The 17,339-nt window shown below is 36.5% G+C and overlaps 1 protein-coding gene across 1 annotated transcript; it reads right to left on the bottom strand.

Annotated features, from left to right (window-relative positions):
- Positions 1-138: 138 nt before the first annotated feature.
- LOC149316986 (serpin B10-like) lies at positions 139-9,856 on the bottom strand. The gene is made up of 7 exons (XM_089516620.1): positions 9,651-9,856; positions 7,051-7,164; positions 5,726-5,866; positions 4,095-4,212; positions 2,778-2,920; positions 2,387-2,554; positions 139-1,509 (listed from the first exon to the last, which is right to left on the bottom strand). The coding sequence occupies exons 1-7, from the start codon at positions 9,816-9,818 to the stop codon at positions 1,105-1,107; spliced, it is 1,257 nt and encodes a 418-aa protein (XP_089372746.1). The 5' UTR covers positions 9,819-9,856; the 3' UTR covers positions 139-1,104.
- Positions 9,857-17,339: the final 7,483 nt, after the last annotated feature.

Raw genomic sequence — 17,339 nt, 5'->3', positions numbered from 1 at the left:
ATTTAGTGAGCTTACTTTGGTCAGGTCTAACAACAGGATTTAGGCCTTCTTTTTCAAAATAAATAAATAAATAAGGAAATTTACTCACATCTTTATCTATTGCAACATACAAAAGTACCCAAGTGACTTGCACACACATTATTTTCAATGTATATAAATTTTTATTAAGATATTTCTATACAGGTTGAGACTTCTTTATCTGACATAGTTGGGACCAGAGGTGTTTGGGATTTTTTTCCCAGATTTTAGAATCTGGAATTTAGATAATGAGATATCTTGGAAATGGAACCCAAACCTAAACACAGAATTCATTTATGCTTTATGTGCACATAGCCTGAAGGTAATGTAACACACAATATTTTAAAATAATTTTGAACATGAAACAATATTTGTTTACATTGAGCCATCAGAAAGCAAAGGTGCCACGCTCTCAGCCAGGAATGTGGAGAATTTTGGATTTTCTAGCATTTTGGATTACAAAATAAAGGATACTCAAGCTGTAATGTTTTTCATTTAAAAAATCCCAGAGAGTTTGACAATACGACAATGTTAAGAAATCATAAAACATAGTATTAAAAAAGGATGAAACAACAAAACAAAATATTTTGTTGCAATAAATTAAAATCACCCAATATACAGTAATTGCAATCTACTGTTTATACTATACAATGTAATACCAAGTGTGATAATCATTAGTTTACAAAAATGTAACCAGGAGGATGGTGATATAAATTCATTGATTTCCAAGACTACTTTTTTTAAAAAAAATTCACAGTTTGAAAAGAATTAGATCAAGCTTATTACTCTAGCCCATATTTATATTAAAAAATACAATTTACAAAGAGAGATGTGCGTTACAAAGAATAAAATGCAGATCATGTCATGGGTGGTTTTGGAAGGTTTCTATATTTTTTTAAACAGTGACTTGACTTCTTGCTGAGCATATCAGCGGTAGCCATATGTACGCTCTGCCTCTCCCCACAAGTACAGGAAAATGAAGAAACCTCCCTCTATTTAGACATATTTGTACAAACTCTGCCTATGTTGTGTATTTTGTGCTGCAGCAAGATCCTTCCTGTTTGCTAAGCAAAAAGCTGCAATGCTTTAGGGATGACAGAACCTGCCAAAGAATAGAATGCTCTTGGTTTTGTTATGCCTGATGAAAAACAGGAAAGGGTGATCAGCTGCAAACAAAATGGCACCCTGGTCACTTCGTCCGTCTACATTAGCAGCGCTTGAAGCTGCAGCCTCTGTGCCCTCTTCATTTATGTCTACAAAGCACTTGTGAAAAACCTGGGACAGAACCAGCTTGCTTTTCTCAGACATCCCAGTGAAATCAGCTTGGCTTGTGCTGAAGGCATTCGTTACTCCCATGTTGCTCAAAACTGACTTCAGCTCATAGTGATCTTCTAGTTGGGCCCTAGGGAGATACACATTGGCGTCCACTTCTTCCATTTCCTCTGGGCTAGTCCATTTGGATAGGGCCTCGTAAGTCAATGCTCTTTCTAGCTGCAATTGTTTAAAAAGAAAACACACACAAAGAAAATTACATACTCAAGTTCATTAAATTAGACACGCACAACTGTTTTCTGGAATGCCTAACAGAATGCGTTTTGCACTTGTTGAAAAATGACGAATCCTGCCAGCTTTTTGCTCTTTGAGATAGTTTAACTCCTTTTGTTGCAAGGAGTTAAAAGTCATTGAATGATCACCAGTGAAGGCATCCTATCAAATGATTTAAAATATATGTGACTGCAGCAGGAGGAGGAAGGATGTGGAATTTTGACCTACAAGTATCCAGAAGGTGATCTTCCAGTATTCAGCAGGAATGAAATCAGGCTCATTAAAATTAAAACAGGATGGAGAATTTGTGGCCTTCCAGAAATTGGACTATAAGTCTCATCATCCATTGTTGGTTGTGTGCTGACTAAAGGTGCAGAATAGCCACACCTGGAGGGTCACATGTTGACCTCTCTTGGTTAGAAGACAGGAGTGGAACAAAAACAATTATGTAAACCATAATATCAGGATGCAAGGGGAAAGCTTATTCTAGACTGGCAGAGAGTGGCATTTTAAGTACTATTTCTCAAGATCAGTTGAAACAAAGCAAGTTTAGGACAATTTGTAAGTGGTATTTCAGTAATGGTTTGATGAAAGTCCAACATTTTCTCATCAGATACACTCCTCTTTCCTGAAAAAATTGAATGTGGCAGAAAGCAGAGATAATAAAACACTTCAGATGAGGAGATTTGCTGGAGATCAAACTTAGGCACAGTTTATTTCTGAGTTTTCCCCCCGGCTTCTGATAATTTTCTCATCATCTAGAAGTGCCAAACAAATCCCTCCCATTCAGAACAATTTAGACATGGCAGATGCTTTTACTTACCCTTTCCAGACCAGTGCTACCATCAGTAATGTCATCAGGGAGTAGTATAAACATGCTGAGGTCATTTTTTAGATAGGGGAGCTCAAGAATTTGAGTCTGTAATTCTTGTATGTAGTTCCAATTAAATGTATCATGCTGGAACATCATCTTCACTGGCTTACTTGTGCTCTGAAAGAGAGCAAGCATACCTTATATTTTTACAAATTTTAGAGTGCACAGGAGAGCTGCAATCACTTTAGGGCAGGGATCTGTCTTTTTCTTTGTTAGTCTGCAACTATTACTCTATAACAGTACAATGGACAGTATTTGACCACATCAAGGTATGGCAACTGGATGGTGAACCAGACTGTCCTATGGTTTTTTGTTCATTTAGTATTGTATAGTGCCATACCTTATTCAGTCTGAAAGGCTGTTCTGTTGTGTTTTCTTTCTTGAATGTCTTTGACCAGTTTCCTCTGAAGTACAGTGCATTCACCAAGACCAGCTGAGTCAGTGAATCTACAGAGCCTTCATTTAACAGGTTCTTTATTTTACCTTTTCAGGGCAGGAGAGAAAGGAAGCAATTATATGTTTCTGCAAGTTTACTCATTTGAAGGGAGAGAAAGGCAGATGTTGGTTTTGAGATAGTCACCTAAGAAATGTGATTTCACCATTAGAAATGCTCTGTGGTTTTCTCCATTGACATGCACACAAGAAGAGTGCTTCTAGATCAGAACACAAGTATACCAACCCATTGTTTTGTTCCCACAGGGGCCACCCACATGCCAGCCACAAGTAGGGCATGGCAACAATACCACCCTCGTGCTTGCTTTCCTTAGCAATAGCCCCTGGTGCTGGAGGTAGCATTTGGATAACATGGCTATACAGTACATGCATGTTTTCTCTCTCTTGTGTATCTCTGTGTGAGAGAGATCGTCAGTTATTAAACTGATGATCCCAATTTCTAGTATTAGATACTAAAGAGCTGGAGAAACATTTCCCCACCCAGTTCCTACACAACATGGCTACTTTTATGCACCTCTGTTATGTTCCTTCATACATTTGCCCACCAAAACTAAAAACTCCTTGCAACATTTCCTTTTAGTAACCTGTTGCAGCTCCTTTATCCTCTTTGACCTGTGGTGACTAGAATGGTACACAGTATTTGAAATGAGTTTTCTATCACATATTTGGATAAAGGCATTCTGAAATGGGCAGTTTCATTTCTGTTTTTTTTAAAGCATGGTATCTGAGGGCCAACATTTTCAGTGTGTTGTTGTTGGTCTTATTGTGTGCTTTCAAATTGTTTTCAACTTATGGTGGCTCTAAGATAAACTTAACATGGAGATTTCTTGATAGAGTGGAATCCTAGAACTATAATTTTATAGTATGAAAGGACCTTTTGCCTCTTCAGTAATTAGTTTCTTCTTATTTTCATTGTGTGCTTTAAAGTCATTTTTTATTTATAGTGACTTATGTGTTTTTCTTGGCAAGATTTCTTCAGAATGGGTTTGCAATTGTCTTCCTCTAAGGCTGAGAGAGTGTCACTTACCCAATGTCAATGGATTTTCATACCTGAACAGGTATTTGAACCATGATCTCCTGCAGTCCTACTCCAACACTCAAATCACTACACCAGACTGCCTTTCTTCTTCAATGAGCTATCCACTACAATCCTCAGACCCCTTTCCTGTCACATTATATATCACATAGACCACTATGCACTTACCTTCTGTCTGGTGTTCAACCCAGGCATTGATCTCTTTTCTGACATCTTCTGCAGCTTCTTGGAAATTTACTGCTTGTGGCTTTGCATTATAATATTCCTTCACTGATTGTAAGAATTCCTTAAAGGTAAAGTAACATTTTATACTATTTAGTGATATGTCAAGGCCAAACAACGAAACCAAAAATTCACCTAAATGATGGTCAAAACATCTTATCCATTATGAGAAACTAATTAAAATATAACTATATTCCTGCACTTAAAACAAGTAGTTATTATATGTTTATATCAGTTTCTCAACAATACATGAAGTTTCTCAACAAGATGAATTAGAAATGAACTCTAGCATGTTCCAAAACTATCTAATATGTAAGAAGGATAGAATATGTGGACAGCTTTAACATTTTCATTCTGGGGCAATATTTGAAGCACAAATCATGTAGAATGGGCATGCTCATGTGCTGGGAGTTGAAGAGCTATTCCTAGTACCTCCATATCGACTACCACCACATTTACTTATATTATTTCATGTGTATAGATGCAGCTTTAGAATCAATTGCTTTACAGCAGCAAAACATGGCTCCCTGCAGTGGCAGAGACTGTCACCAGGCCCATGTGCCTTCTACCCAATCCATTCTTCAATGGCAGACTCAAGAGCCCCACTTTTCTTTCTTATAGTTTATTTATTTATTTATTTTAAAATGGGACTTCGGGTGAGTCAACCCATCAAACAGAGAATGCTTCTAGATAAAGGGGACAATCCTTTGGCAACCCTTCAGAGATAGGGCTGTCTTTTGTAAACTAAACACACAAGACACTGGGGGATTTTAACCAGGAAGAGTTAGGCACAAACTTTACATGTGCATTGTCATGACTGTATGCTAGAGAAGGGGACTACTTTTGGCATTATCCTTGTATTAACACAGAGGCAATGACGGCTTGCGGCTCCCATGCCAATGGGCTGGTGAATCCACTCCAGATTTTAAACTGGATTTAAATGAGGTCTCCAAGGTGCTGAAAGCTATGCTTAAATAGGTGGAGCACCTTGGCTAGTGCCTTTAAATTTAAATCCTAGGTTGGAATAACCACCTCAGTGAAACAAAAGACATCAGCTGCCACTGCATATTACAACTACAGTTTAGTGGATGCCAGATAACTCAAGGGACCAATAGTTTTCCACAAGGCCCTGGGAAGTTTCTTTGTGGGATTTGACGCCTCATACTGAGGTGTTTTCAGATGGCCTCTCCCCTCCTACTGTCTTAGTCTAGACTTTATCTGCTTTCCTCAAGGCAGATGAATCTGCACTAACTTCTACTGTGTTGCTGTACTCAATGGTATTAGAAATCAATGGTAAAGAAAAATAAGATATTCCAGTATGTGACTAATGAAGACAGATCTGGGAGAAAGCAAGAAAGAGTCCAGCCTCTACTGGCAAAAGGATTCTAACAAAGGCAATTCACACATTTGGAAAACCAGGAGTTATAAATCCCAGAAATTCAAAAGCATCAGGAAACTGAGCCTTATAGGAGTGCAACCCATCACATACAGCCCTAGACTATATTTATATACATTTTTCTGCAATAGTAAGTTGTGCTGGCTTGCATGCTCAGTGCTCAAACAAAAGCTCCACTTACTTTTCGGAAAGATGCTGATTTGTCTCCATAAAGTTGATGGACATTTCTAAGCAAAAAATGTTTTGCGGGTTGGTTGATTTCTTGGCTAAGAGACTGGAATCTTGAATGAACGTTGCTTGATGTTTCAATGGATGCCTTAAACTTTAAAAAAACAGCATTAATGAATCCTATATTATATGCATAGTCCTGTTGTCTATAGTGTTTGGTTACATACTTCATTATTTATCATTTGCCTCTTCATACATCATGTGGCCCTCCAGATACTGCTGGACTGCAGATGGAGATGGAGTCTAACAACCTTTAGAAGGCCACATGTTCCCCACCACATGCCCATATCATGTACTCATGGTTATAACTAAGTCATTTCTTTCTGACAGGGTCAAGTTCATTAGGCTGTCATCCCTTTCTTTCCCTCCTTTTTTGCTTGAGGGTAGAGCCTATGACTTTTTTTTTTTAATGTAAATGGGCAGGTGTTCTTAGCTTCAACTGAAAATGGACAATGAAACATTTTTGTGAATGCTCATTTATTGTGGGTTGTATTTCTGTTGTCCAGTAAGACTTGAGAGGTCTACCTAGTCTACAACCTTCAGTGAAAATGTTTTTTTAAAAAATGAGATTTATTATTGTTAACCTGATCAATAGAGTTTTAGCTTAATATATAGAATAGTTGCTGATATTATGCTGATATACAGTATTACTTTTCTATCATAAGAAATGCTAAAAAAAAAAACTAGGAGTGCTAACCAAGGCAAACATACTTGGAAATTCAACCATAATATTGGTCAAGCATGCCAATAGTTAAATATATAAAGACTAGCTGCACCCAGCATGATTTCATTGACAATTAATTTGCTTTAAAAAATATATTATGACTGTCCTGTAAGATAGATAGATAGATAGATAGATAGATAGATAGATAGATAGATAGATACTTTGGTCAAAGACCGTAAATAAAATTGATTGATCAATTGACTATCCTGTCATCTAGAAGTGCAAAAATAATTTTCTAAGACTTGTCTGCACTTTTGTTTGTTTTTTCCTTGAAGGATTTAATGTGAAGTAGTGTGTGCAAAAGAATTTGTGTAAACTAGTAATCATGCTATTCTCCTTGTTTTAAAAGTGCATTGCATGTAAGAAAGTCAGTCAGATATGTTCAAATGATTTTTTAAAAATGCATAAACATCTTTTGAAAAACAGGCAAGCCTCCCATTATTTACATTTAATTTTGGAGAATCAGAACTGCTCAGTTTTTTAAAATATGTTTTTTTAATTTTTTAAAATACATCCAACTTAGCTATGTTCAATGTTCGTTTTGAAGATGTTACCTTGTGAATAGAGATGCAAGGGTTATACAGTAGCTCCTCCATTTTAGAATATGCTCGTGGTTGTCTCCTAATCTGAGTGGTCTCAATGCCCCCAGCTTTATCAAACTGAAACACCTGCAAGTTGAATAAATATAGTGGAATAAAATAGACATTTAAAGCATCTTAGACATGTCTGGTCATCATCAATTAGCAGTTGCAGCCCTGCTAGCTTTTCCCACTGCTTCTTCCATATTTTTTTCTTATGAGAAAAAAAAATGTTACAGAGAGAAAGATGGATTTGGTGCACAATGTCTCTTGAATGGAATCCCTAAGAATCCTATGTTTAGGAGCTTTAGAATAGCCACCAGAAACCAGTGAGTCATTATGATTTCTGATATGCTCATAGCTCCTGCTAGAAACATTAGACTAAGAAAGGTGGGGTATAATTTATCCTAGGCATCATCATTGTCCAAGCCTCTGCTTTTGCTATGGGGACCACACCCTGGTTCTGCTTTAGTTCAGTTCAGGGAATACTTAAAGCCTCCCCCCTTAAATGGAGAACAAGGGGATTAGCTAATCTTATTCAGTCCTTTAAACAGAGAACAAAAAAAAAAAAAAAAAAAAAAAAAAAAAAGAACCAGAGGAAGATCTAATCATGTTGGGACAAAAAAAAATGACTTTGAGCTCTCTAAAGAACTACTTTCACCTGAGGCTTTTAAAATTTTTATTCACTTCTGGTTTGCTGTGTCAGTTTTAGCTAACTAGTTAGGTTCTAAAACAGTGTAAGGTAACATTCAATTATTTGTAAGAATTAGTATACTTTTAATTATCCACCTTAATAACTTTGCAGAAATCTAAATAATGAGTGGAATCCAAATAGCTACTTTGGCTACGTTTTTTATTTTGGATATCTCTAGAAGTTATTTTCCCCTTGAATGGCCAGCCCCAATGCCATACCAAAGCATTTCTGGAAACTATTTATTTATTTATTTATTTAAAAAGAGAGTTGTCAGGTAATGTTGGGTGGCTATTGTTAAAAGAAATGTTAAAACTATTTTAGATGGTACTTTGCACCAGTTTCCAGATAAGGCTTTTGTTGCATTTTGCCTGGAATTTTAAGGAAAGTTTAAATCATGTCCTCCATTTATATATTTTTCCTCCTGTTTTCTCACTGTTTTTCCCATATTTTTTCTTACCACCAAAAATAAAAATAAACTAGGGAGGAAATTCCAGAATAGCTACACAGAATTACAGAAAAGCTTTGGGATTGATAATACTAGGAATCCTGTCTGGAAGTGCTCTAGGTCGCTGATGAATTACTATAAGTAGTTTAAACCAAAGTCAATTAAGGAATATTTTTTAATGACATAGCAACATCAAGCACGTTATCCAAATCATAAAATATACCAGGGTTGGAATGAAAAACATAGTTTGGACTGTGTTTTTTTTTTAAAAAAAAATCTTTAATGCCATCTGTACAACAGGTAGGCATAGAAAATGTATCCATGCAGCATGCACTTGGCATCTCAAACATATTAGGCTGCCTGCAAAGCCCAAGCATGAGGGATGGAATGGGTTTATGTATAGCAATCAAATTTTATTGCTTTTGACCAAAGGTCATGGCACAGCACAACAATACATATAACAATATAACAATATAACAGTATAGCAATATGTGTAAATTATATCTATAATGTGGATACCTCGTATCTGGTACAGAATTTCTAAACAAACAAACAACAATTGTCATGTATAATACACTTTGTAATTATTGAATATTGCTGTTATTTAAATATACTGAGAGTAAGATGAATTTGAGTGATAGCAAAAAGAGAGTCTATAAATTAAATAGACCTGATTCTATCAAGGTCCCTCTGGCATGCAAACCTATTACTAGTCAATAAAATTGAGACCATTGTAGACAATGTTAGATATTGTACAATTTGTTGGAACAACTGAGAAACTATATTCTGTTTTCTGAACTCTGCATGCTATTGGCCTCACTCTGTTATATAGAACAGAGAGTCATCTTGTCCTTTGTCATTTGCCTTAATAACCCAAAATGTCTTGGGCCAGTTAAAATCTGGAGCCTTGCTTTAAATGAGGTGCTGGATTCACATACGGCTGCACAGATTAAGTTACTCTTCAATTTACTAATTAGTCTCAGTCACACTGATTCCTCACCATGTACGTTATTACCTGTTTTCTAACAAGTTTGAATACTAGTTCAACCAGCTTTAAAAATAGGGAGAAAAATACAAAAGAAAAACCCACAGTTAGGAAATGCCTTTATTAAAACTGACCAAAATGTCACAAATGTCGAGTTTGGGTTGTTTTGTTTTGTTTATCAGATAGACCAGGACAACCATCTTTGATTTTATTTTTGTTTTAATTGCTAGGGAGAAAAAAATTGTTACTTCTGAGCTCTGAATGAAATGCACCTCCTAGTTTTATCCAAGCACAAACACACAACTGCTATTGAAAGGTTGGGAGCTATTGCTCTATTTTCACAAATACCTTTAAATACAGACCCTCTTGTGTGTGGTAGTTACCGTAGTTACACACAGTAGTGGCAAACTTCGCCTCAAAACATTTACTTTATAAATAAGCATAAAACTTACCTCTGCTATCTGGTCTGCTGTGCGTCCTTTGGCCCCAAGATACACGATGGCCATGACAGATGAAATACTCCAGGGTGAAAACAGAATATTTTTGGTGCTTTCATTGTTGCACACGCACTTGAAAAATTCAATGGCAAAGCCAGTGTTTGCTATCACCAGAGCCTCCATCCCTATTTCAACCTATTTAAATAAGATACAAAATTATAATTCAGACTGTTCATTTCTAAATTCACTGGGAATAGTCACTCAACCCCCGTTGCTATTAAAAACACTCTGGCAATTTTTAGTAAACAGGCAACTGGCCTGAAAGATAAGCTTTCCGGAACAATGAATCAGTCATTTGGACCACAAAAAATGCCTGCCCATCTTTCTAGTATTAGTTTTGTGGTAGTAGACATTAAGCATCATGGCATTATACATTATTGTGTGGTTTCAAGTCTTTTCCTGTCAACATTGTTTTTCATGTTGGCATATTAATTCTGGCTTGTAACATTAAGAACCCCAAGGCTAGAATTCTATTGGAAGGCCCAAACAGGGTAGTTGTACCGAATGGTGAATCAGCTCCTATAGATTCAAAAGAGCTGCCCAATCCAATAGAACTTGTGCATAGGTGTATCTACACTACAGAGCTATAACAGTAGCTAAGTAATTTGTGCTCTGTCTGCAATGTGAACTGGATTAGAATTTTCTAAACATTTGATACCGGGACCCTGCATTGTTTTTACAGCTATTTCTCAGTCTGTGTTCTGCCCTATAGACAGGATCCTCCTTGCAATGATGGGACCACCAACATTTCCCCTCATCTAGTCAGTCAGAGTTCAAAGTACCAGGCTTTCGGGCAATGCCATTGTTGTTAGAATATCCTGCTAAAGCATAACCAGCTTCAGTCAGTCATAATGCATCCTCCCTAGCTTGTTTGTGGAAAAGCAAACCAGCATTCTCAAACTTTAAAAGAAAGAAAAAAGGAATAGACTGATGGAGGATTTCTGTTTCTTAGCTGTTCCTGCTAATATGATGAACAAGCAGGCTTAGTCAGATAGCCTGGGGGCACTTCATCCTGGTAATCCAGAGTCCTAGAAACTGTGATGAATAAACAAGGCCATTGTCTTAAGATTGTTCCTCAGGCTTTATCCATGCCTTTTTTATTGGCAGGTAACCACTGTATTCCTTGTGTGTTATCTTTGCATGTATCAGTGAGTCAAATAATGAATTTATTAGCAGCATACTTATCATAACAAGATATTAGCTCTCATGGATACATGCCTTCTTGAACCTTGTTGTTGTGCACCTTCAAGTCATTTCTGACTTAGGGTGACCCTAAAGGCGAACCTATCATGGGGTTTTCTTAATGTGTTACTCGCTCAAGGTCACCCCGTGGGTTTCTAAGTGGGGAATTGAACCCTGTTCTCCAGAGTTGTAGTCCAATGCTGAAACTTCAGCACCATACTGGCTCTATCTTCTTGAACACAGAAATACTAATGAGTTCATCATGTGGCTTTTTTACTGTCTAGATTTTATCGAGACACACCAGAAAAGCTTGTCTCAAGCTTTGCACAAAATCTCTGCCCTTAATCTGACTGGTGTTAATGGGCTTGGCTGCCTTTGAAGAAATGTTGCTACAGACAACGTTTTGCAGATTCCTTTGTTCCAGTGGTTGTCCACTCCCAACAATAGTCATTTCAAGTCTAGTCTTGCCTCTCACCCTCCCAATAGTTTTCTAATAACCACTCTCACAGTTCCACTCCTTTATAATCTAGGTCCACCCAACTAAGCTACCTACATGCAACACCATGTCCAATTTTTCACAGGCCAGTTTAATGCTTGTTAGATTGCTTGGGGACATGGCCACCTCCACATATTAATTAAACTGATAGGTGGAAAGGGACAATGGGGCCACTGGTAGGAGGAGGTGTGCCACCACTCTTGGGCCACAGACCACTGTTACATGGAATCATGTTATTGTTCATGCTCCCAAAGCTCTGTGGCTCCCTGGCCCTATATTATAGTAATTATTAATTTTAACTGTGGAAAACTGATCAAGGGAAGCCAATGCATGTAAATGTCTACATACATAAACTTCTATAAGAACAGGGTTCCAGCTGACATGGAAGCCTACACTAACCTTTGAGATTTCCAGGGTAAAACCAGACATGCAGTCCTCCCCTCCAGCCATCTTTTCCTAGGAGCCCCTTTTATGTATCTAATGTGGGAAAGGGGCTATCATGTACCACAAATCCAAGTTAATGCTTCCATTCATCTACCCTTCTACTTCTGAAATTCCAAGGTGGCCCCTTAATGCCAAAGCAGAATAATCCAAGCACAAAAAGGACAACATCATTAGGTTTTATCTAGTCTCTTTAACAATACTTTGGTGTGCAAATTGTGCAAGTGAGGTTTTCCATGGCATGTCCTTGAGGACTGTTGTTGTTATGCGCCTAAAAGTCAACTCTGATTTATGGTGACCTTATAACTGCAATTTCTTGGCAAGATTTACCCAGAGGCAATTTGCCAGTGCCTTCTTCTTAGGCTGAGAGAGTGACTTGACCAATTGCTAGTCTGGCATACAAACCACTATACCAGGCTGGCTATCTGTCTGAGTATTGTGACCTGCCAATTTCTGTCCATAAATCTAGAGATAAAAGTACAGGAAAGAAGAGATAATCCTAATGTCTGGTGCAAGCCAGTGTGGTGTAATGGTTTGAGTAGATCTAGGTCTCTGGAGATCAGGGTTCAAATCCCCACTTCACCATGGAAACCCACTAGGTGACCTTTGGCAAGTCACACTCTCTCAGCTTCAGAGGGAGGAAAAGGCAAACTCCCTCTGAACACATCTTGCCAAGAAAACACTTTTTGATAAGGTTGCCTTAAGGTCACCATAAGCCAGAAATGACTTCAAGGCACACAACAACTGCTTGGTCCAAATCTTACATTCCAGCTCAGAGCTTGGAGAAATTGTAACCATAATATTTATTACAAATAGTATTATTTTTGACTACAACTTTGACTACAACAGCAAAATCAATTATGAAAGTGGATTCTGTGAGTTGTAGTCCAAAAAGATAAGTTTTCCAACATGTTCTTTAACTACTACACTTTACTAGGCCAAAACCTATTTCATCTCTGCAGCATAAAACCTTGTCATATCCCTCCCAACTATTTTCTGTGCTACTCTATACTTTTTCATGATTGCTTGTTCACCAGATTTGTAAATGAGAGACTTCCTTAAAGGTACTTAGATACAAGAAACCTGTCAGTGTGACTACCAAAATTGCTGTCAAGAAATCAGCACAAATGACACTAAGAAATATATATCACATATTAATAAACTATATTCAGCTCTAATTGTGGCACAATAATACATTTTATCAGGTAACTTTCTAAGAAAGTTAGCTGCAATAACTTCCATATTTTCAGGAATATGTGCCACTGAAGTTTGCAAAGCTGAACTCTGAATAAACATGCATCAATGAGCAAATACATATGAGATTAGAGTATTAAACTGCCCCCTTTTTCCTTATATAAATCAATACTAAAACATGCAATGTCTACAACCACCCAATTATTAAATACACTTGGCATGGCAGCATACTATAGCACAAAGCCCTCAAACTTAAGAAGATACAAAGCTCTACATACCTTGTTTAAGCCAACGATTAAAGCAGGTGCTCTCTTCACCTTACTGTACTTCTGAGTATATGTCATGCTGATTATATAGGATTCTTACCACTCCCAGAGAAACTTTTCTAGTTTCTCAATGTGTGTGATGCAATGTGTCCCTATGGAAAAACTGAAGCATCCTAAGGAGAGTATGACTTTGAAAAAGCATGCAAGAATGACACAATAGAGATTTCTCAGGCCAGCCACTGCTATTCTGTAGAATTGCTACAGGACGAATCACAGATTTTTGCTGTTGTCATGAGAAAATTCCATGAACTTGTCACCTATTCAGAGTTGTATTCTTCAACCTATATATAGGCATGGAGATAATGAATCAAATACTAAACTTTCCCAATATATGTATTACTCATACCAAAAAAGAAGTGACAGTCAGACAAATTTATTTAAGAGAGAAATAGTTTATTACTGCTCTCTGAGTAAAATAGATGTAGAAGTTCAGCTTTTCTTTACTCCTCAAAACCTTAGAGAAGGAGTCAGCAAAATATATATCTCCAGATATGGCTAGACTGCAACTCTCATCATTCCTCACTTTTAATTAAAGAGGGTTGAGGGGAATTGTAGTCTGCCCACAACTCGAAAGCTTCAAGTTTTCTACCTGTGCTTTAGAGAATTAACACAACAATATAAAAGAACATGTTGGGGGAAAGTTATAGTAATGAACCCTTAAGTACAAATAATGTTTAGACTCCTAAAAAAGGATATGAATAGAGGTAAATATAAGGAAAAAAACTGAACACAAAATGATAAGCAACTAACTAAATGTACATATTTAAGGTTACTGTGTTGTAACACTATATGGTATAGCATGATTATTTACAAAATTGCAATAAAAGAATAAGAAAAGATGGTTCTATTAAATTCAGCTGAAACAAGAACTGTTAGGAAGTCTCCATATATGCTGTAGTTAATTCAATATTTGTTCAATGACAATGTATGGTTATGTCTTTATGTGAAACAGTTTTGTTAATATTTTCTATTTTGTTTTTATATTGATTTAATGTTGTTTTTAATATTATTGTGGTTATTTAATAAACATATATTTTTTAAAAAAAGAGAATCATCACAACATACTCAGAATCACAGTCTGTAAAAATATATATATTCATTTCATTCATTTTTTTAAAAAAAAAAATCCAGTTCCATAATTGTCACTGTCACAAATATAGCTTTTTAAATTTAGGCCAGGTGTGACATACACTTTAAAAATACTTTATTAATATGGGGATATTAACATTAACAAATAAACAATATACAACATTAACTGCAACTCTGCAGCCATTGTCCAAACTTATATGTTGTTGGGTTTTTTTGGAAATCTGTTATGGGAATCAGATTAAGTAATGATTTAGATTTATTATCAATATTTTAAGTAGACAACCACAGTTTACAGAAGAAAGAATTTATATCATTATTTTATAGCATACATAAGTACAATAACATCCAGAAAACAGTGATTTTCCCATTCTTAAAAGTGTGGGAGAAGCCCAGATCAGTACATGGGGGCGATAAAATCCGCCTATTTAGGTTTACATCCTGCGTCTAGTATGGGAGAAAGGGTGGTGCAATAATTTCCAATGTTAGTCACAGGCCTGCACTTTCTTAAGGCATTGTTGGTGATGTTCTTTGGAGGAATATCTATGCTTTGAAAGCTCACATTATACATTTTGAGCCTTTTGGTTGTCCAGTTTGGTTGGATCTCAGAAGATATAAGGGCCCATTTTCATAAATATTGTATCATGTATTTTGTGCATTTTTTTTGTTGGCTGATGAAAGGTATCACTGCTTTTTGTGGATTTTGTATATTATACTTTGCTATTTGACCAACACGGTTACCCCTGAATATAATGCTGTACATATTTACATGGAAATAATCCCCTCTGTGTTCAGCACTATTAACTCTCTTCAAAGTGTTCACCAGGTTGCAGCCAAACTGATGACCTTCTAGATTAGCATCTTATTTGTGAGATAATTCATGATAGATAGGGAACTGAAGCTCTTGGACAGATGTATATTCTGCTAAAAAGTTGTGAAGTAGATAGAGGCACAGTCTATTAATAGTTAGAAACAACTTTACACACTGTTTGTAAGCTTCCAGAGGTATATAACAAGGTGGCAGTGGGGACAGAATTATAGACTACATGGACCCCTTGTGTGATTGGGCAAGGCTCAGAGGAACAGTTGTGGACCAGATTAGGCCCATGGGCCAAGAATGCTCCTTGTCATTTTGTCAATTACTAGTGAGCAAAAGTCTTCCCACAATTGTTTATGGATGGCTAAAGCCAAAGATGTCATATTACCCCTTGCTTTGTAATGGATAATGGATTGGCATTTGTTGTTGTTGTGTGCCTTCAAGTTGTTTCCAACTTATGGTGACCCTAAGGCGACTCTATAATGGGCTATTCTTGGCATGATTTGTTCATGTATCCATAAAATGGAAGACCTGTCGCACAGTTTGACTCTGTTCTTCTCTTGACGAGTTATTGTTTTAAACAGAGGGCTCTTGTTTTTTTTTATTGTTCTCTTGTTTTAATAGAGGTTTTAATAGAGGATTATGTTTCATGGTCTAATCTGTTGTATTACCTATAAATTTGGCAGCTATAGCCCATATCCATCTAATCCAACCTGTTCCTGAACACGATTTTCAAATCTGATTACTATAATTTGGGATTATCTTGAAATCAGATTTTCCCACGAAGAGTGTTTGTTCACTTGTTGCTAGGTAACAGGTGGGCATGCAGCCCACATTCCAATTTGTACGTCAGTTCACCTCTCTTGTTTACACCTACCAAGCCACACCTGTTTCACCTCACTAACAACCAGAGCACTCTTGAACTTTCACTTCGAACACCTCAGTCCTAAAAGAATGCACTCTCTACATATTGAATAATCAATTATGATTCATGCTTCCACAAAAAACTGTGATTGTACGTATGAAAACCTCACTCAGCCTTTTCAACACGCATTTTTGTGGGTGTGACTTCTTGCAACCTGCCTTGATGTTCATTCAGACATTTATGAGTTATATGAATAAGCTTTAGTTTTCTTTGCTCAGAGCTGATTCATTCGGTCTGTGACCAACCCATTCTTTTTTAAACATGTAGGAAGCTTGCATGGACCTAACAAGACAATGCACATGTTTCACTATGGATTCAGGCTGCTATTGTTGTGCGCTCACCACTTGGGAAAATGTTCTGTGGTAGAGCTTAGTTTCCTTTCCATGAGAAATCACTGGAGGCTTTGTGATTGTGATTTATTTAAAAATATATGTTCTGGCAGAAAACACAGAAAGCAAATAGACACTACTTCAGAAGACAGCATGTTTCTTTTTTTTAATATATTTTTATTAAGTTTTCACATATTAAAATACATTATATTGCATCTGTTTCATTTCATAATTAATAGAGTTTTCTACTTTTGTCCCTCCTCAGCTTTCTATCAAGATTTTAATTCATCATTTAATAAATTGTCACTTTCTATATCTCACTATATTTTCACTATAACATTATTCTTTATGTAGTTCTCTACCTCAAATTTCCTTTACCTTCTTTGCTATGTTTAGTTTGTCCTTCTTTATCTTATTTTATTTTACATTATTACATACTGATATCAAGTGAAATGATTTTTTCCTCCCTCTTGTCTATTTGATTTAATTGTAAATAATAATAGAATAAGTTCCTTCTTCTTCTTTCAAATAATTTAACCATGGTTCCCAATCCTTCTTATATTTACTTATTGAACTTTTATTTATCCAAGTTAATTTTTCCACTTCCATGTATTCGTACACCTTCAATATCCACATATCTGTCAGGGGTCTGGTCTGTTTTCCACATTGAGGCCAATAAAATCCTGAAGATAGCATGTTTCTGAGAAAGCAAGTGTTGGGATCACAGTCCAGACATGGTCCTGTCATGCTTAAATGTTATGTTTGAGCATATGTGTGTAAATGCGCAATAATGGGATATGCAATCCCATTGGTAATGCTAGGAGACATAAAGATTTTGTATCAGGCAT

Source organism: Sceloporus occidentalis, unplaced genomic scaffold (assembly GCF_023333645.1).
Source record: "Sceloporus occidentalis isolate IW3139 unplaced genomic scaffold, rSceOcc1.0.p SCAF_3, whole genome shotgun sequence".
In the NCBI taxonomy this organism is placed as follows: Eukaryota; Metazoa; Chordata; class Lepidosauria; order Squamata; family Phrynosomatidae; genus Sceloporus; species Sceloporus occidentalis.
The sequence above is the reverse complement of the archived record's forward strand: the minus strand, read 5'-3'. Positions and strand labels throughout refer to the sequence as shown.